We start from the raw sequence: 24,714 nt of genomic DNA, 5'->3' as shown, positions 1-24,714 counted from the left end.
ATTTTCTTATATTTATACCATCTGCACTGACTTGCTGCTATACACGCACAGGAGCTGTACTTTTAAAATACGTGCCTAATCAATAATGAGTCTTTCACTCCATTGTTAAAGTACCGTGCTCCCTGTAGCATATATGGAATGACCAGGCCCTGGAGTGTGATGGTTTTGTAGCACATGACAGTATTCATTCAAGCCTAACAAGGTCTGTTATTAGCCACTTGCTGAATGGCTGGGCATTATCAGCTATCAAAGAGATACCTTATGCTGCTGCCAATCACAATAGAGGTTAAACATTTTGTTAAAACCCCAGAAGTGATATCAGGACAAAGCTGTGCATGTTGGTACTTGATTGTTTGGATTCCTATGTTGAAAATCCCTTGTAGTACATTAGTATTTTTCTTATGTGTAGTGTATATTGTTGTGGAAAAAAAGTTCACCTGGACTTTTGATTTTGTGCCACTTTGGCCATTATGGATGATTTCTGGCAAATGTTTTCTAAAAGCATGATTTCAGTGCCTCGGTTTGAAGAAATACTTAATGCTATTGACTAGTAAAGTGCCATATCATAAGAAACCCCTTTGATACTTTCACAATATGCTTGTTTCATGTTTGCATATATATTAAAATAAAGAAATATAAAAAGGTAAATATATGCTTATACCAATTTTGCTCACATTGCTATATTTAGACTTAAATCAATTTATTTCGTTCCAATGACCGGTCAGAATGGGAAACTTTGAAAATTCATAATTGAAAAGTTTTTGACCGATTTTGACCATTTAACCACCAAAATACTTCTGTTGATGAGTTCTTTCCAGAAAACAATCTTTTGTAGCAAAAGGGGCAACATGAAATGATGGTCATCCCTACTAATACATATACGTGGTATCCTTTGAGTGCAGAAACTTGCCACATCCCTCAAGGATGAAATCAGATGCAACATTTCGAGTTTACCGGTGCCGGTGACTTAAATTATGGAATGGCCTCTTTCTGTATTCAACCTAATTGAGCAGTCAAGTTAGCTCAATCGATAAGGCGTTAGACTGTGGTGCGAGAGGTTGCGAGTTTGAACCCTGGCGGTGCGTAGTACACTCGCATGGAAAAATTGAGTTAGCTTGAAATTCCTCTAGACAAGGAACTTACTGCTTATTGTCTCGTTATAACCGGTACGAAATTAGGGGAGCTGATCCTGGTTGCGAAGGTTATTTGTGGAATGTCAAGGTTGTGCTCTCTTGAAGCTGCAAAGTTGCTGAGTTGTTGTGAGATGGTTTATGGAATGATGTGGCGCTGTAGTGGCCAGTGACAACCTGTAAAAGTGTGCTGAGGCTTGTGGATCAACATCTAGGTGAATTGTGCCTGTGCTTAGCGCACTATAAATCACTGTGCCTTTTTTTTAAATTAGCATCCCAGAGGATTTAAGTCAGTCACTTTCAAAGGGCGCTTATTAAAATGATGACATGGAAGTTAAAATTGAGAATTTACATGATAAACATTATTTAAAACCGCATTGCATTTGAAGTCAAAATTGTCATATTTTCTTTAAACTCCTCTATGGAACATTTATTATTAAAATAAAAGTTAATAAATCAAAAATAAATATTTTTAACTAAAAAAATGGTTTTACACCATTTTTGCATTAATGTTTGGTGTTTTATGTTTATTCCAGAAGCAGGCCCCCAGATCAACTCCATGTTCCTTCGCAGGGCCGTTCTCCCGTTTAAAACCATCCTCTACCTCATCATTACCGCGTCAAGGATCACAGGAAAGCCTTGCATCGGCAGCAGAACAAAATGGCAGTCCAGGACCAGGAGGGGGCAATAGCAACTACACAGTGAGTATTTGGTATTAGACACACAGCAGTGAAAAATAACCAAAGGCACCACAAATAATGGTACCACTCCGCAAATGCGCAATTTTGGACACATTCTCTAGCATGTGATTGCCTTGGTGTCATAGTATGCTTTAGCAAAATTGCTGTGAAAATGGTTGCCCTTGCAAAATTATATTTTTACAGTTGGCTTAACTTTTTCCTTTTACAAATGGAGCAAGCTGGGTGTGCACTGCATATAGGCACTAGGAGCTGCTCAAGACCACAAGGAAATCTTATGAAGTGGTTTGACCATTTACATGCAACTGTAAATTCCAGACGAATACTCAACTGATCATATTTTAGAATTTTAGAAAAAGAAAAAACACTTTTCTACTGGTATCAAATGGTCCATTTTAGTGTGGGTTAAGGGATGGGGTATGAACGTTTGGACAGTATTTATTGTGGGACATTGGAGCACATCAGACATATCAAATTGCATTGAATATGAAGAATGTCCTTCTGATATCAAATTATTTTGATTTTTTGAAATTTGCAATGTAATACACATTTTATGTCCCACAAAAAATACTGTCGAAACGCTCAAATCGCTCATTCCAAATCCCTTAAGTGAAGATTATTTGGAGATGATGTTGTAAATCTTTTAAGACTCTCCATCTTTTAAACAATTCAAACTACCCTTAGTTTCATCTTGAGTTACCTCAGTGATTTTATGTGTGTGCACCACAAGGGTGCTGACAACGCGGCCTGGTATGTGCATGTATAAGTTCTATCTGTATGATGAGGTTAGCACGTAAGATTTGGTACTGTGATCAGTGAGATAAGCACCTACACTATTTTGTAAAGACCTTTCACCTGGCGTGACCGATCGCGTAAAAAGAATTAGGTCATGCCTGCCTCATGCAATGCTAAGCAGATTGATCAGCGAATGAGTTGCTGATGTGATGATAACATGATTCAATTAGCCATTCATGTTTACGCCATAAACTGCGCCAAATCGAGCAGTGCGAAATGTCTTTCCAAATAGGTGTACATGCAGGGTCATAACCAGCCACCTCTCCACCCCTCATTTTCGATGGGCAGTGTGCTCCTGGACAGGCAAGACTATGCTTCTGACGGATGCTAATTTAAAAATAATGCATGAATAAGTTCTTTGAACTCAAAACAAGACCAGATTAATAATCAAGGCTATTGCAATAGCTATTTGAACTGACTGAACCCATAGGTGCAGCACTCTGGTTTATATTTTCAGGGTCAAATTTTGGACAGAGAGTTGTGGTAAAAATGAAAGGCACTTCTAGCTTGCGTACATGTATATCACTACCAAATCCAAAGTGAAACAAAGTAGCTTTAAGTCCAAATATGTCGCTAATGTTGTTGTTTTTATTCCGTTCTTATAGTTTCTCCGTCCAAACTCTGACGTGAAGTTGCTTGGTGAGATGATGTTTGGTTCCGTTGCTATGATATATCGCGGTCCTCTACTCAAGGTTCATACCATTAAGGTTCCTCCACAGCTCTTGCTATCTCAGGTCTTTGTACTCAAGCCACCTAAAGATGCCATGTAAGTATGGAAACCATGGGGTTCACTTTGACCCTGTTCACATTAGAAAATTTCTTCATTTGACGAAGATAAGTTAATTTTGATTAACTAATTAAGCATGCGTACACATTACGCTGAACGAAGACCGAATGAAGACATTGCACTGTACACATTTCATGAAAACTAATGAAGCTCGAACAAAGCTATTAACGCCTGGCTATTATTAAAACCGGCGAAGGTCACTTGTCATATGATCACTTTCCTTCGTTGAACGAAGCGAGCGTACACATTACAAAATAAGCTTCGTCGAACGAAGTATTCCTTCGTTGAGACAACCTTTTTAGCTTCGTTGAACAAAGCAATTTTAATCTTCGTCGAAGGAAGAAAAGTACTTACACATTAGGAAAAAACGATATTTCCGAGGTTCGAGGTTCGTCGAAAGAAGAAAATTTCCTAATGTGAACAGGGTCTTTGACATTAGGCTTCACATACTGTCGTATAGCGAAAGGCTGCCTTTTGTGATTTTATTTAATTATTGCCATCTAATTGTGATGAGACAAATAAACTGTATTATTTAAGGTGTTATCGCAATATGTTATCAGATCTAATCCAATCAGGCAAAAGTTGGCACTTATTAAACTGAGATATAGCGCAAAAAAGTGAGGAGAAAAAACAAAAAAGGAGAAAATGGACACATAAATGGTACATAACTTACTTTAAATAATTTCTGAAAGGAAAGAACCATTTTTCTGGAATTCCAAATTAGAACCAGTATTATTTGTACAGGGTCATTTGGGCAAGGACCAGCAAACATTTTTTGAATGAAAAAGATGAAGGCTTAGAGCCTGAACTTGCTATGACCTCTCTAACATTAATGATATCAAGGAGAAGTGGGATATTCCATTTAAAAAAAGGAGTATGGGGGAAAAATACAATCCTGTCTGCATAACAGAAAATTATACAAATCTTATCAATATTAATTCACACTTTCTTTGTTTGTTTCCTTTGTAGTGACCAGGATAGCATAGATAAGGACAGTTTGCCATCATCTGATTTAGGAATGAGACGTAGCATTAGCATGACTTCAATTGGAGAGATGGACAAAGAACCAGTGGGTAAGTCGTAAGGGTGTGAGTGAGTCCCGGGAATTTGAGTCCCGACCGAGAATCCTATTATGCGGGCAGGAAATTCCCTGCCGGGTACCGAAATTTAAAAAAAAACAACATTTTTTTTTTTTTTTTTTTGCAATTTCGGGTACCCGGTTACCCGCCCGAAAAATGTGCCGGTTACCCGCCCGAAAAATGTGCCGGTTACCCGGGCACAAAATTACCCAAAAATCACACCCCTAGTAAGTCATAGTTGGCTTCTGAAAGACAGAAAAGAAGGAAGAGTGGAAGAAAACTAAAACAAGAAAGAAAGCAAGGAAAGGAGCTGTGTGTAAAACTCAACAAACAGTAAATAGGAGGACATGCTGTTCTTAAAGATACTCATCCATACTGAAAGCTACCTATCAATATGAGTTAATTTTTGCATAATTTTCGATAAAAACTACAAATGGCAAACTTTTTAAGACATTCATTGGATAGGTAACCCTGCAAAATCTACATTTGAATGTCAGATTTACGCACCACATTCAAAGTGAAACTTATGCCCTATGAGAGACCAGCTTTTAATCTGTTTCCAGATTTTTTTCTACACTTGTTGTGTGCAAAAGTATATTATGTATTGTTTAAATAATTTCTGATTTTTTTAGCTGTTCCAGACCCTCTGTTCGCCCAAAACAGATATTTTTTCAAAGACACACTCTCAGGCTTGTAAAGACAAGAGTATGCCCCTGGTGTAGTGCACAATGGTATACCTTGTTATGTAGTGCATGTGACTTATAGAAATATTGTGAAAAAAATTGGTAAGTTGGCGGTCAAGTGATTTTTTAGGTCAGACCTAAAAAGTATCAGCTGTGATATTTTGTAATATGAGAACTATCTTAACAGTTTGGTGTAGTCTATAATGAGTATAGTGTCCCCATATAAATATAATGAATTAATATGAATGAAAATTGTTCATTTTTATATCCATACAGCTCACAGCATGCCTGTTGCAGTACCACAATCTCCATATAGAAGCCATGATAATAGCCCGGCTGCATCAGGTAGGTATAACATATCAGACGTATTGCTTTCAAGCACACTTGAGAGTGCCCTAAAGATGCTAAAGAAAAACAATGTGTCAAATTACTTCAATACTATGCATATATTTAATCATACATTCATAGACTAATAAACTACAGATGATCCTCCAAGTGGCATAGTCCAACATCATTTGTTCCATGAAGCATACACACGAAAGCATTATGCACCTGTTATGGTGTTTTTTTTCAAAGCGCACTCCTGACATATTTCTTGTAAATGCATTGGCACCATAGAACTTTAAAGAAACCCTTTATACAGCTCAATGATGGACATGCGACGCTATGTATGTGACTTGCTGAACGTTGACGTATAGAATGATTGGCCCTCATGCAAGACTATCATTGCATCCAAAGCACACACACTCAGGCAGAAAGAAGTAGAATTTCAGTGTGGTCATGTTCCAAAAAAGGTTAGAAACCTTAGCCTCGAACCAGTCAAAGTGTAATTTTTGATGAGTAATATATCTTGTTCACTAGATTATGTGATGCATGCACATGTGAAAGGATTACCACTGGAAGTTGTAAAACCCCCAGTTGTATATGATCATGCAGGTTATCGTCACATTTGCAAGGCGGCGAAATCAAACTGAAAAACATCTGTTACAAATATTTTGTTAAGCATCAATCCATACCTATGTTTTTGTCAATGACAGGTGTAAAGATCAAAATAGAAGGCATCCATAATATTTTGTATCACTCTCATCTTTCAGCTTCCAGCAACAGTTTCTTAACCCCGTTTCCATCACCGCTTAGCAACGGTAGCACCACACCTAGTAGTTTCCACAAGCGTTGGTTACGTAACCAAGTAACAAGCATGGAGAATGGCGTGATGAGGAGGCGCTCTTCAGATGTTATGGAAGAGGTAATGAGCAGGACATGCATGTTTAGTATATTTGCTCAATCAAGGGAGCAAATGAGCAAGCAGTCAATCAACCAAGCAAGCAATTAATATCATATGTTGTACACCAAATAAAATCAAGCGCAAAGGTATTCAAGTCACAATAATTTATTGCTTCCTGAAGGAATTGTAGAATCTTTTTAAGTTGATAAGTAATCTTCTCAAGAATACACTGTTCAGGTATATTTTTCCTTTTTACCCTATTCCAGTTAAGTTAAATAAAGGATAATGATTGACTTATGTTTCATGTGGCAAACAGAGTACTTCCAAGCTGTCGAAATCCAAAATATTAACTGTCGTATTTTGCTGGAAGTGAGGGTAATCTTCTCATTGTGATGGACCATCTAATAAAAATGGCAGCATACATTTTCTCCACTTTGAATATATCCATGATATCTGATCAAATGTGACCATTGATTTGTCCCCAGCACTTGACCCACTGGAGAAAATCCAAAAAGTCAAATTCTAAGGTAAATTGTTGATATTTAACTCTCCCTCATGCATCCATCCACCATGTTTTGTTATGGGCTGATGATGTGAAAGTCTATTTGCACCCTGTCACCAATGTGGATGCATGTTTTACTCTCATGGGCCAATTACGGACATACATGATCCTTGTACTGTCCTTTGTGTTGAGTTATTAAAATCTCACACCATAAATGAATAGGTTTGCAGTGAAGTATGATGTTTTTAGTGGGTGTGTGTGTGTGATAATCTAGTTCTTTCTTCCAACTTCAGTGAGCAAAATTAAAATTGCTATCCAACTCTTGATAAATTATGGATCTGCTCATCTCCCTCAAACTTGAACAGCCTGAGTCCTTGGCCCTCTTTGAAAGAACAGTCAAAGAAATTATTATAACTGTACAAATTAGTATAGCACATTTTATATACATATGCATATATATGTAAGGCTAGGATTGGTCATTACATTTGTACAGGAGACATCTAACCACTTGTGTTCATCAGGTGGTTTGCAGCACAGAGTCTGTATGATCCTTGCTTCGCTGGTACCTTTTGTGTACCAAGTCTATGTTATTTACTCAAGTACCTCAGCTGACTTTATGCTTGATAACACATGCAGAAACAGCAATCTGTGCGCATCAAGCGCGGAGTGACTAAACTTGATATTGACCAATCACTGCTGATCAAGTTTATTATTTACGAAAAGAAGGAAATGCATGTGATGCTCTAAATGATGGTATATAATATTACCTCCCTTCCTTCCTGTACCATGCTATGCAAGTATTTCATCCTCTATTGTTCCAGTTCATAACTACTTTCAGTTTGCGGGGACATTTCTGCAATCTGTCTGTGCAGTCAAATTATATGTTTGTTTTCTTTCAAACCATGACTGTAACTTGTAATTTGTGTAATCATATCTCAAGGACTGGCATAGAGCATGGACATATATAGTAACAGTTTCAATTGTCACACTGCTGGCAGCTGTGTTCAATACTGTTCATTTATATGATTTTTTTACTGTAGTCAGTTCTGGTTTGTCCAAACCCTCAAAATGGGAGTTGACTTACAGGGAACATATATTAGGCGCCACCACCCGTAACTATAATCTGATGCCTCATCAATACAAACCTCAATAGCAAAACCTTAAAAATTGCTGGTCTTCAGGAATTTCATGATTGTATCAAATTGTGCTCACATGTTTCTGTAACAGACATGATATTTTGATAACATTCAATCAATCAATCAATCAATCAATCAATCAATCAATCAAATATTTGTATAGCGCCAATATCAATGAATAACACTGACTGTCATCTGTGTTTTCTACTCATGTCCCTCATTCAACCCTAAATCAAAAACAAACCCTGACTGTAAAACATCATTTTAACCCTAACATTTACCATTACCTGAAATTTAACCCTGATCCTAAAGCATTGGATTGGCTACCCTTATCCTAAAACTACTTTGAGTGCTGTGTGTGTGTTGTTTCTGCATGGTGCATGCCTTTATTGCAGAGGATGTTTAAAGACATTCCCATAACCCAATGGGGTTTCTGACCTTGTATGTCTGGCTTTTGTACACATTTGGCACAGTTGACCATACCTTGCATTGGGATTGTGTGCAAATATCTGGCATTTTCATCCTTTTATTTAACATTCAAATCATTGAGACTTATAAATAAAATTAATGCAGTGGGACAATATGAATATTTCCTGTAAGAAAGTCAAAAATAAGTTATAAGTCTCAACTATTAGCTTGTTGGCTGCAGTTTTAAAATTACAATTTTGTGTGTGTAGCAATGGGGACTTTGCCTTTAAAATTAGGTTATATTGATCAAATTTCCCAATCATAGTGCATTGTAGGAATGCCTTTAAGCCTCCTCTGCCTCTATTGGGTGCACACCTGTAAATACATTTACACATCAAATAAATCGTATTTATACAAAGCCTGCTTTTCAGCCTTTCAAAGCTAGCGTTTTCTTGAAATTCAAATAAGGTAGAGTAATCTAGTGGGAAAACCTGTAAGGAGTTCAGCTGAATGTTTCCAATAAAATTCCAGTTAGTCACCCTATATAGACATTTCACTGATTTCAGCTCCAAAATTGCTGGGTGTTACATGAATGAAAACATTTTGAAAGTCTACTAAATTTTTGCATTCAAATACATGTAGCAAGTGCCAAATCAGGAATAAGTAGGAATCAGACCATAACTCTTTGCTTTTATAAGCTTTTCTTATGTTAGACTAATTTTTGTTTATTAGTCCTATTTTATTGTGGTCATACTGAGTGGTGTGCACTTGGTAATTACTTTGAAGCCAGCTGTACTTAAAAAAACATTTGCCCATATTTCAGCTACAACGAGTGAATGTTTTGGTGGAAATGTTTAGTGTAATAGATGAATAAAATGAAGAAATGAGGTGGCCTATATGCTTCACCTTAGCAGGCTTAAAAATGGATTGGAATAAATGAAGCAAGCCCATAAAATTATGACGAAATAATGGAGAAATTTGATTAAAACATGCACAGAATGGCATTGTAAATTTCAGGAGTGTCAGTCAAATACTTACTCACCTAATGTCTGCCCTGTAAGGGTCACAGTTTGTGTCATTACTGGTGGTGGGTTTTTATGAATGTGCACATTTTACTGACCAATATCTCATTTAGATGAAAGAGTATTAAAGGTTACTTTATCAGATTGAGCACCTCATCCGTCCATTTTACTCCATCAAAATGCCCCATCAAGATTTATTGTAATTGGTTTAAGTTTGACATGAATATTCATACTTACATGCAACTTATGACTCGCTTCTCTTGCAGCCAATTGGAAGACGTGAACGCAATCCCAAGATCAGTATAGGCATCGTCATTTCGCTATTTGAGGAAGGTGACGTTGACAAGATGCAGCAATTCCAGTCATTCTTCTTCTCCCACTTCAACCTGATAGAGGGTCACTTCTACAAACTCTCATGTGCAATAGAAAAGGCGTTGACCTATCAGAAGAGGAATTATATTCAACCTGTTATGCAGGTGAGGTCATGAACTCTGAACTCTTGAAAGGTCCTTTGAAGTATGAGTAATATTATTTATATTGCACAGAGGTGCAGATTGAAATTACAGAGGCAAAGTCCCTGTGGCTTTTATGTAGCTGTATTTATTGCATATTCATGAGGGCTATTTGCAAATTTGAATACATTGCGTAATGTTTACGTGAAGGGATGTTGGGATTGAGCTTTGAAAACTACAGTGGCACATGACTCAGAGTGATATAGGAATTTGTGCCATGTAGTTAAAGGGATTATCAGAGAGATTCTGTTCAAAATACTTTATCAAACTGCACCACTATCTGATCAGCAATGTTTATTATATGTAGGCCAATTTGGTCATACCTCATGTCTATTTTATAAAACATTGCAAATAATGCACAGTTGCACTCTGTAAGGGAACAAACCAAAAGATTGAAGTCCTATGAATGAAACTAGTTTTGTTAGGGGAGGGGGTTACAAATGTTGATTATGTTTCTCCTATGCTCTTACAAGCTTTACTTTCAGTTTCATAGGGAGGAGTCACCTGTCAAATGAACCTATAGTTACATATAGGACTTCATGAATCTTCTGGTTTGTTCCTGAAGTTTGAAATTGCTTTCCCAGCATTTACTGTTAGCTGTGTAGGTTAACCATGATGGTTACCAGTTCATCAGCCTCACTCACATGATATTAAAATGCATACTTTTATCCCACTTTCATTTTTATGTCAGATTTTTTTTTTATCAGATTGCTGTCATATTTGCCATTTGTTCACTTCATTAGCAGATATAATCAGGGGTCTGACATAGAAACATGGATTAGCCAAATTTGCATGCTATAGGATGCTTTACAGAAGTTGCCATGAATCACAAAATTTGACACACGTATGGGGGCCGCCATGAGGTGCTAACAATGCATCCGTTAGCACCCCGACAAGTACGCTTTCACGGTGTCAATGACTGTGAGCTTGACGACGACTTCTGTATAGACTGATTCCAAGTCTTACGTAGTAGGACTTGTAACTTATGATTGTAACTTCAGAGCAATCTCTCTGTATTTTCTTTCTATTTATTGATGGACCTTGGTTAGTTTTACGTATTTAATAAAGTTAAGTTCATATTGATTGTACATGCTAAAAACCGGGCCAAAACATAACAAATTCACAAATAAAGTACTCGTTTTCAATATTTGAAAAAATATGCATCTAGCAGGCTCGGAACAGTCTACAAATGGCAATTTTAGTGATTTAAAGGTTGCAGAACTCTAATGATGTGAAAGATTGGTTTTTCTTCTCCATTCAATAGTAATGCTAGTCACTAGGGTTTGTTATCAGAGATATTTTGTTTTAGTACAAGGTCATGGGTTCAAGCCAATTTGATGGGCATTGGCATAATATTTACAGTAGAAAAGCTAGAAATTGACCCAAACTCTGGGACTGTTTACATTCACAGATGACAGTGATGTTGGAAAAACATTTTGGAAAGGTATGAAAACCTTATGTTCACAATGATGATACACAAAGAACAGGTAAAAATGATTTATAATAGAGTACTAAATATGAGAGGCGACGCACACTCCAATCACAAAGCTGAGGACAGTGTCTTGTGACTACGAGAGCTGGACCTTATATACATGGTATTGAGCTGATTTAATTTAAGCAGACAACACTAACAAAATTTTTTTTCACCTTTTCGATGATCTAATTACATTTTTTTTCTTAGAAAGTTTAATTATCTTTTCCTATTTAGATTTGTTTTTATATTTTATCACCGATTATAACTCTTTATTCAGACATTGGATTTGTGGTTGACAGTTGCAGGGTGGATTCATTCTAAAAAGGTAACCAGAGCAAGAGTTTCAAAAGCTCAAGTCATCTTTTTAGGACTTACCCACCTTATCAGCTTTAAATCACCATGCACAACAATGAATCCAGTGTCGGAATAGATGGTAATAATCAGTGATAAAATGTAACAACAAATCTAAATAAGATTATGAGCATCTGAGATTAGATGTTATTTTTGCATCCCGCTGGACATGGTTTACTGTTCAGCACATACATACCTGACTGGGGACAAAACAGGGTCTGAGAAAGTATGCATATGGTTGATGGATGGTGATTTCAGTTGGTTGATGGATGGTGATTGCAAAACAATTGGGTCAATAATTATTTCCATCTGCTTTTTTGTTTACTTTTTTCCAGGTCAGTAATTCTGACAAAGCTGTATTTTTTTGTTGCTTTTACAGATGTGATGTGATCAAACAAAATGAAGAACGTTCACCTTTTTGATAATATGTATCTTATTTTAAGGCATTTTATCATATGCTGAAAGACCCTTTCAAATTAGACACCAGTTCTTGAAACAACATTATTTTCATGTTATTGAAACGACATGTAGGCCTATTAATAAAGTTTGGCTCTTCTTTTCAGCAATAAATATCAAATTAAATAGAAATGGACTCATTTTGTTTGATCACATGACAGTCTGGCAACCATTTTTGATTGATTTGCAGTTCTACAGTTATACTCTCGTCTAATAGTTCTATTTTGTTTTCTTTTTTGTTTAAATGCTATTTGTTACAGGTAGAAGCTCGCAAAAGGCAGTCATAACTTGCGCCTCCAATATTACTCGAGAAACACTGGAAATGTCTTACAAGCAACTGATCTAGTTTTGTTTTGTAATATCTTGCAGGCATTACAGGAATTCCGCTCCTCTGTTCATGCTCTCTACACTGCCCCACGTATCAAGAAACCAATCTGGCTAAATATGATGACATTCCCACTACAGAGAAATCACCTTTGTGAACATCTAATGAGAGAACTTACTATGCTATTGGACTCATTCAATAACAGGCAAACAAACTTGTAAGTACAAGCTTGGGTGGATGAGGGAGGAAGGGTGCAGGGGAGGGGGGGGGGAGTGGAGGGAGAGAAGATAAGGCAGAGAAGATAAGGCATGGAGACATTTCTCTCATGATGTTTGTATATATCTGATGATATGCTATTGGACTCATTCAATAACAGGCAAACAAACTTGTAAGTAGACGCTTGGGTGGACAGGGAGAGAGTGTGCATAGGGGGAGAGAAATGATAGGAGGCATGGGGACATTTCTCTCATGATGTTTGTAAATATCTGATAAGATAACTACTATGCTTTGGACTCATTCAATAACAGGCAAACAAACTTGTAAGTAGAAGCTTGGGTTGACATGGAGGGAGGGTGCGAAGGGGAGAGAGAAGACAGGGGCATGGGGACATTTCTCTCATGATGTTTGTATATATCTAATGAGATGACTTATTATGCTATTGGACTCATTCAGTAACAGGCAAACAAACTTGTAAGTAGAAGCTTGGGTTGACATGGAGGGAGGGTGCGAAGGGGAGAGAGAAGACAGGGGCATGGGGACATTTCTCTCATGATGTTTGTATATATCTGATGAGATAACTTACTATGCTATTGGACTCATTCAAAAACAGGCAAACAAATTTGTAAGTAGAAGCTTGGGTGGAGAGGGAGAGAGTGTGCGAAGGGGGAGAGAGAAGATAGGAGGCATGTGGACATTTTGTTTGTGATGTTCGTAAATATCTTATGAGAGGACAGGACATAGCATGCTAGTATAAGTATGGGTGAGGAGGTTTTCCAGAGGAGAAAGGAAATATATTGTTGTTTTAAAAATGTCAAAATCTGACTTGTGTGTTCTGGTTTAGCAACAAAATTATGCATCATTGTTTCCAATCTTTCTTTGTTATCTGTGTATTTCAGTTTCTTGAGTCGTTTGCTTACCGGTGTTTTAACTCACCATCTTGCGTGGGTACCTACTGTGATGCCGGCAGGGGCTACACCTAATCGTGCTTACCTGGACAAACACTCATCAACAACGGTAAGAACCTACTTCAAATGAGTCAATCTGACGGCATTCACATTGAAACATTGTTGCTTGTTACCATATTCATTCCATTAAGTACCCTGTGGGCTTCAAAAAGTTATTTAGGGTGGGTACTTTTTGGCAATGAAGTGTATATACATACAACATAGCAGTGGCATGTCCAGGGGGGCTTTGGGTGCTGAAGCCCCCTCACTTTGTTAAAAATCATGTAAAATCAGCTGTTTTTAGCGATTTTAGCCATTAAGCCCCCCGCATAACTCTGAAAGTGGGGCTGAGCCCCACGCAGGAAAAGATCCTGGACACGCCGGTCGCCGGTGCATAGTACAGGATATACTATACTGTCCAACACCATCTGCCACTGCTGGTTATAATGTTTGTTTGGCTTAAAATAGGTGAAAAAATAGACTCGTAACACAGTGTATTGATATAGAATGGCATGCTCGCAGTTGGGCACAGCACTTATGCTAGTTGTGCATTATGAAATTTGTGACTGGTGCACATTTATGTGAATTTACACGAGCTTGAGTTAGTACTTTATTGATGTGCACAGTAACAAAAACTGAATAATTTGTGCCTATTATATTATTAGCCAAACAAACTTTAGTGTACTTTCCTTTGACATATACCCCCTAGCTTTCTGGTTTAAGATGGTGACAGTGGTAAACAACCACACCTTTAAAGTCAAAATCACCTCAAAATGTGTTTGTATTTACATAACACACATCTTCATTAGGAGAATCCCGATATATTGTGAAGGAGTTGACTTCACGATTGACCTGAGACAACCTTAGGTAGAATCAATGAAGTATCAAGTGTCCAAATCTCAAGGCCCTTGGGATCATTAAGTAAACATATGTGTCTTAATTGTGTATAAGATGAAGTTGGTGACATGTTTATATTCTGGTTTTCATTACAGCTTGACTGGCTAGCTAAATCGCATCCTTACAATCCTCTATGGGCCCAGCTAGGGTGAGTATTTAGAGTGAATCTGCTAGTTAAATCTGGCATGAACTTGTTCAGAAAGAGGAATATGGTGTCACTATTTCTGTGCTAATTCAGTTTTGTAAAATAAATGCCACTCTAAAAATATCATTACTAGTTACTTAATCAACTAATTGCCAAAATGCATCTTTTAACAGTTGGTGAATGCTGCATCCCAATTATGAGCTACAGACATTTGATTGAGATACACAGCCCAGTTATTTTAAAATGCAATTTTTCCGTAGAGGTTTGCATTTTGTGTCAATTTTAATTTTAATTTTTGAAAGGTCACAGGAAACTAGTTAGCATAAATAGTTGATAAGCTTCCTGTCTTTGTAAACAACTAAAGTGGGTATGGTATTGTTTTATTGTTAAAATTATATGAAAACAGTGTTTGAATGGTCAAAGCATTTACTGCTTGCGAAGCAGAACTATCTCCATTTTATCATACTGTATGGCTGAAAGATATTCAATCAATCAATCAATCAATCTTTATTTTCATCAATCTCATACAAACATTATAGCATTATTATAAACTGGTCCCAAAAAGTAACTTACCAGGTAAGAAATTCGTCTGTCAAGTTCAAACGACAAATCGTATTATACTGAATAGCATATGAGTGGAAGCGTGTACATTTACGCGGAGTTTGGCACCTCATTTGTCGTAAACAGATCAAAACTTTTGAAGTTATGCTCATTTGAACAAGCCTACTATCAAATTTGAAAGTTGCAGATGATTGAATAAGGACAATTGTCATTGAACTTTGATCATTCTTCATCCTCACAAGAAGCAATAGGAAAGTTAGTCATGCAAAGAAGAAGAGGAGAGCACTGATTACACCTGTATACTGCCAACCATCTCAAGTGGTATGAGTGCAACTTTCATTCCAGTGGATAGGTTCGGTTAAATAAGCATAACTTCAAAAATACTCATCCGTTTGCAACAAATGAGGTGTCAAAATTCACGTAAATTAACACTGCTTCCACTCATATCCCATTTAGTGTAACACAATTTGTCGTTTGAATTTGACAGACAAATTTCTTACCTGGTAAGTTTCTTTTTTGGAGCAGTTTATACAATTATTGTGTATTAACAAGATTTGATGAAGGTAGGTACATCACAAAGCCGAGGCCTGATAACGATGTACCACCTTTTAACTAACAAATAATTATAATTTCATCAAAACAACGAATATACACATAAACATAAATAAAAAACGAAGAACCCATCTTAATTTACCATAATACAATTTTAAGCAAACAAATATTTTAGCAGTAGTATAATATCAAGTAGTAAAGTGAATAACATAGAGTCAGCACAATATGAATTATAAGAACCCATCTGGAACATTAAACTGGAACTTGGAAGGCTTCTATTTGGTCATATAAGAAGCTTGCGCTTGCCAAATTGAACATTTTGATCTCTGAGGCTGTATCAAAGTGATTATTACCTTTGCAGTTTCTAATGATTATGGACAAGACTGCCCCATTAACCCTGTTAGGCTCAAGGTTAAGCAGGATTTTACTTTCACCTTCAGTAGATTCTTGCCAAAACTTACTGCAAGAAGACAAGATTCATGCCAATCTGTTTCAGTAAATCTTTGCGAGAGGCAGTTCACTAATTCGCTTCAAATTGATACCCCTGCCTTTTAGCAATCATACCACAATATATGCCATTTATTTATCATTTGTTATCTTTATTCAATTGATATTACAGTGACATGTATGGAGCAGTAGGATATCCCAATAAGGTTGCCAAGACCATCATCGTAGGCAAGAAAGCCGACTTAGTCTGTCGTCTCCTGTATATCCTGACTTATTTCATTCGTTGCAGTGAAGTCCATGAAAGCCTAGAAAAGAGAGAACAAGTCGTCATGGAGTACAAGGAAGTTGCGTTAAATTGTGGCTATGACTTCATTCAAGCTACGGAAAGTGGGTATCACTCAGATCCTTCTGCACCTGATAACGAGGACCAGTTTACCTCTTTAACATCAGATCCAACGCATCATTTAGAGTCATCCTTGGAGACGGTGGAAGAAACGTCAGAATCATTAGCAAGTCCGGTAGAGTCATCCGCTTTTGTTTTGGATCGAAAGAAGTTGACACTAGCAGAGTTCAAGGCTAATTTCAAGGCTAAAACGGATATGTTAGAGAATGATAAAACTGAATTACATACGCCAGAAGATGGTGAAAGAACTCCTGTGGGTGTGACTCCAGAACCACTAATTAAGTGGAAAGATGATGATTCTGCAATAGGTGTCAAATGTGAATTTGTAGCACCTGTCCGGAATGCTGCTTCTGATCAAAATCAGACAACCGATGGTGGAATTCTTATAAGCAGTGGTATGGAGGAGAAACATGATGTAAATTTGACAGAAGAACGATCTTGTGATTCAAAAGACATTGTAGTAAGATGCAAGGATGATGTTGTTCTGGAGCGGAAATGTGAGTTGGAAATTCCTGTTGGGCATTCATCGATGTCGAGTAGAGATACAGATTCCGAGCAGCCTTTGATCAAATGTAAAGATCCTGTAGATACAATTCTGAACCCAAAATATGAATCAGTCGCTCTAGTTGGACATGCTAATCATGTGATACGACAAGAAATTCGCTGCAAGGATGACACTATGTTAGAAGTAAAGAAAGAGAGTGTTGCACATGTGGGACGTTCTGGGGAAACATTGGATCAGACTCCATGTACCACATTAAAAACAGATGACAATGAAAATAAACTGATGATGAATATAGGAAGAAACTGTGTAAATATGGATCGTGCAAACGGATTGATAAATAGCAGAAATCATATATGTGATTTGCAGGGCTTAAAACTAGCTTCCAAGCAGTGCAATTCTACACAAGGTGTAAATAGTAATAACCCGGAAACAAGTGGCCGGAAATCTCCTGGTCTTAACCCGGAAACCAGTGGCCGGAAATCTCCTGGACTTAAAGAAGCTCATGATTTGTATCACCAAACTGATACAAAGTCTGAAGTCAGTGTTTTGAATCAAGCAGAAAGAGCTTTTCTGCGGAGTCTGTCGTCTTCATCCTCTACCTCCTCTGTATTCAGCAGTGATATAGACAGTGGTCTCTGGATGGGGGTCAACAAGGGGTCAGAGGTCATGGCCGATACACGGCCCAGTGCTGAACTCTACACTCGTGCTATCTCAACTCATTCTACTACCTCTTCACACAGTTATGATACTGATGGGACTTTGACCCCTGATCATGAAGAGCTTCCTTTAGCATTGTAAGTGAAATTTTCTTGCATATTTTTTTCGATGTGATTTTAGCGAATGTTATTGCTAGGAAGTCATTTTGTAATGATGCCAATTTGGGAATTATTGTTTCCCTGGAAATTAAGGCAGGAATTTATGAATCAACTGAACCTATGGTTTCGGTAGTGTACTTGTCTTTGAGACATTTATATGGAAGCAGTTGTGAAAAAATACCTATTAAATGGATTATTCTTGTCCCACAGTGCTGATACATGCCATCTGTTTTGAAGACATCACAAAAATTGATGAAATGGGAGTGAACTCAAATCTTACAGTAACATAAAGAGAGCCTTCTATTGATATATATATTGTATTGTATTGTATATTTATTAGAAATCACATAGCAGCCAACGGCTGAATTGTATGACAATTACATTAAAAATAGCTATGAAAAATACATACATTATAATTAAAACACTCAAACATTTAAAACATAAAAATAAATAAGAACACATTATATAAAAGTCTCATAGTAACATAATAATGTTGTACATTATACAGTGCCCTTTTTAATAGCTGGTTCTTTGAGCATAGATAAGGGCAAAAGGCAATAGTTGGAGCCCTCTCTTGATATTATTGCACGAAGTATTTAGGGGGAAAAGCAGTCAGACTACAGATTAGCCTAATGATCACAAGGATTGTTCTTCATTTGTGAATCTTTTCAGTTTAAATAAATAAATTTCTGAATTTATATAGCGCATTTTTCCAGAGGATTCAAAGCGCTGTAATTTCGCTGTGTGATGAATCATCACAATCAGATCGCATCAACTAGGCTGATTGCAGCCGAACCTGGCGCAAACCTATCCGCACTTAGATTGTAACATCCACCCATTTTCTGCAGCTCCCCAAATTCCAATGGGTGAAGGAAGTTTTTGATAACCAAACAACTAATCACCGATTTTGAAAGCAGGAGGAAACTGGAGATCCCGGAGAAAACCTGCGAGAGCGAGCATGGATCGGGATAAACCAAGTGCACATACAGGTCTTGGGCCTCAGTGGTGCAAAGCGAGGGAACTACCGCTGCGCCAACTCGCTTTAATCAATAATTCTATTTGATTGTGAATAACAATGGCTCCCATTTTTCCTTTCCAGTTCTGAGCTACTATCAGAAATTGAAACCAAAAGCAACTATACAGATAACTTTGGAAGGTCCTTGCTGGGAGGACTGTCACAGAAATATGTTCCTGAGATGGCACTACATGGTGTAGCAGAGCTTGATGTACAAGAAGTTATGTCCGAGTTAGAACTCTCTGTGCAGGTAAGAATGGAATGGAACATCTTGAAATGGACTATTCCATTTGAAATGGAAGACATGACCTTAATCTTCTACACAGGCTAATTTCAAATGGGTCACCCATTCTGATAACTCCATTTGAAATCCACACATCCCTTATTGAAGACTTGACCTTAATCTTTCACACAGAAAAATGCCAAATGGGTCACCCATTCAGGTAACCCAATTTGAAATTCACACTCCCTGTGTAGAAGATTGAAGTGATGTCTTCCATAGGGGATGTATGGACATCCCAATGTACCTATGGGGTAGACCATGTGAGACATGCCATAAGGCTATGAAAGCTTTTTGAAACAACAAGTAAACACCAAAATACGCAACATAATTCATTTAGAGAATGTCCTATTTGAAGTGAAAAGTGAAAAGGGCACATATCAGTATTGCAGAGATTGTAAAATATGGTAATATGAATACAATGTTTGAGAAGTGGGAAAAAATGTGCAGGTGCTGAAAAGTGTCTCAATTTATGCCTCACAAACCAAGACACAAGCTTGTGTAAAAAAGAAGGAAATCTGTTGCAATATATGTGCACAAATAAGCACATTTTGCTTTGTTTGACCCTTTGAAGGGAGGTCCATCCAGGTTGACAAAAAGGTCCACTCAGGTTGACAAAAAGTGCTTAAAATTAAAACCTTATTGGTGAGGCATTGGGTGTTTTAAATTAGATATTGTGATGGAATTTGTAAAATGTTGAGTCCATCTATGAGTGAGCTCAGTCAGTGGTCCAGTGGTTAAGGTCATGATTCACTCTGGTGCAAAAGGTCTGCAGTTCGATCCCCGGTGGAGGCAAAAATTCATATTCAGTTACCCGCTCTCTCCATTTCTGCATTTGAATTGTAGGGCAGATGCAGGTTTTGATCATTGGTAACGCCTGGCTGTTTGTAAACCCTACCACAGCCCGTATAGAAGAGCAAAGTTACCATCAACACTGAATGATTTACCCAGTGCATGGTAGTTGGATATGACATATCTCTCTATCCACTAAAGTTGAATTTATACTTGATCGCTTTTGCAGAAAAGTGATTCTGACGCATTCTCACAGTGTTTTCTTCCGTATTAAGAGCGTCAAGCCGATCAATTGATTCTAAACGCCGAGGCCAAAAAACGATGTCGCTTTTGCCAGTTGACGAAATCTCAACTTTTGAGCGATATGCTTGACATATGAATGCATCAACCAATCATTTACAACCAATTGGATCTATTATTTTGCTAATTATTTTACCTTTCTCGATTTTTAACTTTCGGTGATGAATTAATTCAAAGCAATAATTATTGACAGCAATGGATGTTCTAAAACTGTATTTTGTGACATTTAGAATATTATAATTGTCGTCTGCAATCGCTATCGCCGTGTTAAGTGTAAATGCAAAAGCAACTAGCAATGAATCGCAAAATTGGCAATTGCCCATCGTTTTCCAAAAGCGGTGAATCGCTTGGCGATCGAGTATAAATTCAGCTTAAGATACATGCCTCTTTTTGTCTTGGGTAGATACAAATAAAGCATTTAAGTAATTTTCTCAACAAAATTATCATTTCTATTTTTCATCTGTTCAGTTCTCACTTATAACAAATTAATCTTATTTCTTTCTCCTCAGCATTCTGTCCTAGATGAAGCTATCACAGAAGCTGTGTACATTGTAGCTGACACTGACAAGTTGACAGTGGAGTTGTTATCGAGTGAACGTCCTGCCCCTAGTGAAGAGAAACCACTAGCACAAGAAATTGCTTGCTCTGATTCGGTGTTGCAGCTCTTAGATTCTGTACAACTGTTATGGAACATGAGAATGCCACCAGATTATGTAAGTCCAGCTTTTAAGCTGATTTCAGCTTTTTATATTGCCAAAATTTATTTGTTTTCTTTTATTTTCAGCCTATTTTTGACATTTTTACATTGATTTCACGCTGTTTTTCAGCTTTTTTAGTAATTTTCCTAATAATTAATATTGCACTCACACAACGATTACATTGTGACACCTATCTAATGCATTGCATACCTAAAAACCTTTAAGGACTAACCTGTGTTTACAGGCTTGAGTACCCATCTCTCTTTTGAAGCGAATGGGCTGAATGCCTCTATTAAATGTTGCTGTGAGGGATCATCACTACATCTCCTCCATAGCTAGTCTATTAGCTTCCCAGCATTGAACAAAGCTGATACCATTCGTACCTTGCCTTGTGGCTCATAAGTAAGGCAGAAATGTGTCATATGTCCCATCTAATTTCTGGGTAGATTTTTGACCCTACATTTTGAATGGGTGACCTCATTACAGTTCGGGACTCTCTAGTTGGTAATCTGTGGCCTACATTCTCGGCAGAGATGGCTAGACTTTTGAAAAAGGACAGTAATCAGTTCATGTGCATCGTTTGTTGATGTATGTCTAATTACACTTCCACCCTATTGCATTAGACATATCAGCATACTATGGCTAAATAATTGCATTCATTCATTGATATTCTGTACTTATATAAAATTTTCATGCAAAAATGTTTTAATTTTTACCTTACAAATATATCTTCTTTTTTTTCATTTTTCAATTCACAGTGTTTGATGCATCTAGAAGATAGTCTTCAACAGCTGTATTTCAAGAGCACCCTCATGGCAGCCTACCTGGACAAAAACCCAACAAGCTGTCATAAGGATCTATCTGTTTCCTTGGGAGTGGAAACTAGTGACATCCCTCTCCTGTTAGGAGTCACTAGTGTTCATGCACCTCAGGTTATTATGAATATCCTCAGGGAGACATTCGAAAAGGAAGCACTGGCCACACCGTAATCATGTGATGTTCATGTCTCAGTCATGTGACACCCATAGATACCGTCAATAGACAGTTGAAGCAGCGATAAGTGATCATGTGATGTTCAAACTCTGATCATGTGATACCCATGTGTGCCATCAAAGACTGTTGAGACTACATGCCATGAAGTGATCATGTGATGTTCATATTCTGATCCTGTAATGCGTACAATTACCATTACAAACATCTAATGAGGTACATTCTACTTGTACTGTTTCAGTTACAACATTCACAAACACCAACAGAAATCTGTTTGAAAGAGGTACTATGTGCTTGTCATGCAGTGATCATGTGATGATCATGCACTGGTCATGTGAGAACTATGCTATGATTATCTGGTGGGCACTATCAGTTATCATGTAAGAACTATGCTGTGATCATCTGGTGTGCACAATCAGTTAAAATTATCGTTTGTGGAATGAGCTATTGCAGTATGGATTAAAAAAACCCTGCGTCATGGAAGAACGAACTTCACACGCTAATTTGGAAAGAGCTATTCGCTTTGCGTTGTATTTTTATATGAGAGTATACATGTGATCATGTGTTATATATATCCATGACTTGTTTGCGTTACATGTGTCATATCTTTGGATATGATTTGTTTTTCATCGACTAAAATTGTTTATACAAAGATAATAATATTCAGGGCTATGTTTTGTACCAAAAAAAATAATAATATGAATGTTTTGACTAATTCTGCCAAGTCCCCCCTCTTTGAAGAATTTTTAACATAAGAAATTGCATTCCTTTCGAATTTTCTTTTTCTAATCAAAAATCAGGAAATTGTTACCAAAAGTGTAGAAATAGAAACAAAAGAAAAAAAATAATTGAGTAACTTGTGCCAATTATAGTAGGTTGTCCGTATATTTTTGAAATGAATACTTGTTTAAAATATAAAGTGTAGATAATTTTAGTCTTGTTGTATTTCACCTGGGTATAAAAAAAACAATTTTTGATTGGTGGAACCCAACCAACACCAACTACTGGGAAAATGAAAAGGTTAGGCTAAATTCATTCAACTTTCCTGAAATGGGTGCTTTTTTGAAAATAGTGTAGGGATAAAACACACAAAATTAAACAGATCGGGTGTTTATGCTAGTGTTGCACGTCTATGTCAACATAGGTATCAAAAGTCCTGAAAAGACAACACAAATTTGGAAGGTTTTCTTTGTTTTTCTCTTTAAAATTCAACATGAGAAGAACCTTGTTTAATAACATTGACAAGAAATATTAAGGCTGTCTTCGCTTGTTACACCAATCAAACAATCTAGTTTTTTAGGCCTAAGTGTCGTGATTTGAAAAGATACATTTATGTAGATAATATCCATTAACCCATTATGCAAGTTGCATGACAGTGAATGAAATTGAAATAGTTTATGTTATTTTAAATTGCCCATGAAATAGTGATATTTATGCATGGTGGGCATATGTAAGTAATATGTGACATGTCATGTCAAAAGGAGACACTTTTGGGCAGGTTATCAATTTTGAGGTTTTTACATATCTTAAATTTAGAGATATTTTGCTCCTCAACGCCGTTTTCCCCAATGAAATCGGACATTCCTAAGTGAAGATATTGAGTTCGTAAGTTATGATATTATAAAATTGGAAATTGAGATATCGGCCTTTAAAAATATTATTGACAATGTTGAGAGTAGGAATTACCTTGAAAAATGTCTCAAAAAATACAATATGCCAGTTATATTCGGTCTGAAACTATCAGACAATATTTTTAACATTAATAACATCACAAATTCAATAACAAACCTAAATTGTGAAAAAATCACCCGGGCAGATTTTTGGCTATTTCTCCATTTACGATCCTGCCCAAAAGTGTCTCCTTTTGACATGACACGTCACATATGCTTAGGTTGAGAAAATAATTTATGTTTAGATTTTTTGTTTTTTGTGAATGTGGTCCCTACTTAACCCACCTAGAATTTGGGCTAGTGTTTAAGCTAGAAATTTTATGTCTCTGAATTAATTGCCCATCCTGAATTTGATATTAAAACATTAACAATAGTTCAGCCTTTGATACAGTGGGTTTCATTGAGTTAACATATACATCCATATCAAAACGATGCACTTGTCGGCTGCTACATGTGTCTCATTTCACATAATAGCTAGGAATAAATACCAGACTCATCTCCAAAGTGGAGGTCACTTCCAACCATCCAAAGTCACATGGTTAAGGAATGTTCTTTGTATTCCTAAACCATGTGACTCGGGATGGTTGGAAGTTGTCTCTACTTCTGAGATGAGTCTGGTATTTATTCTTTGCTATTATGTGAAATGAGACACATGTAGCAGCCGACAAGTGCATCGTTTTGATATGGACATACACATATTTGAATTTCATTGGAGACCTTGTTCAACATCTGTTGAAAATATATCAGTAGGTTTCTGATAGAGCAAGTTAATATGTGTCTGTGGTAATCTAAAATTGAATACTGTTCAAAAATATAAGTGTCTGATTTATCTTTGCATTGTAGACTTTTACTGTTATGAATTAGTAAGTTTTTAGCAGGTTCACCGTTGGACAGTTTT

General features: G+C 36.9%; 1 protein-coding gene across 2 annotated transcripts in view; it reads left to right on the top strand.

The window, feature by feature from the left end:
* Window positions 1-23,830, top strand: part of LOC140171216 (folliculin-interacting protein 2-like) — a 45,161-nt gene extending 21,331 nt beyond the window's left edge. The window contains exons 4-17 of one of the 2 annotated variants that reach the window (XM_072194429.1): window positions 1,667-1,831; window positions 3,229-3,389; window positions 4,380-4,483; window positions 5,449-5,517; window positions 6,267-6,418; window positions 6,883-6,924; window positions 9,732-9,941; window positions 12,628-12,800; window positions 13,699-13,816; window positions 14,739-14,791; window positions 16,521-18,050; window positions 19,171-19,336; window positions 20,968-21,171; window positions 21,915-23,830. In XM_072194429.1, coding sequence (XP_072050530.1) covers window positions 1,667-1,831; window positions 3,229-3,389; window positions 4,380-4,483; window positions 5,449-5,517; window positions 6,267-6,418; window positions 6,883-6,924; window positions 9,732-9,941; window positions 12,628-12,800; window positions 13,699-13,816; window positions 14,739-14,791; window positions 16,521-18,050; window positions 19,171-19,336; window positions 20,968-21,171; window positions 21,915-22,145 — 3,378 coding nt within the window. In that variant the 3' untranslated portion in view covers window positions 22,146-23,830. The remainder of the gene's footprint in view (window positions 1-1,666; window positions 1,832-3,228; window positions 3,390-4,379; window positions 4,484-5,448; window positions 5,518-6,266; window positions 6,419-6,882; window positions 6,925-9,731; window positions 9,942-12,627; window positions 12,801-13,698; window positions 13,817-14,738; window positions 14,792-16,520; window positions 18,051-19,170; window positions 19,337-20,967; window positions 21,172-21,914) is intronic. The other variant, XM_072194430.1, reaches the window with a different exon arrangement.
* Window positions 23,831-24,714: the final 884 nt, after the last annotated feature.

Source organism: Amphiura filiformis, chromosome 15 (assembly GCF_039555335.1).
Source record: "Amphiura filiformis chromosome 15, Afil_fr2py, whole genome shotgun sequence".
Classification (NCBI taxonomy): Eukaryota; Metazoa; Echinodermata; class Ophiuroidea; order Amphilepidida; family Amphiuridae; genus Amphiura; species Amphiura filiformis.
Note: the sequence above shows the minus strand (reverse complement) of the source record. Positions and strands in the feature narration are given on the sequence as shown.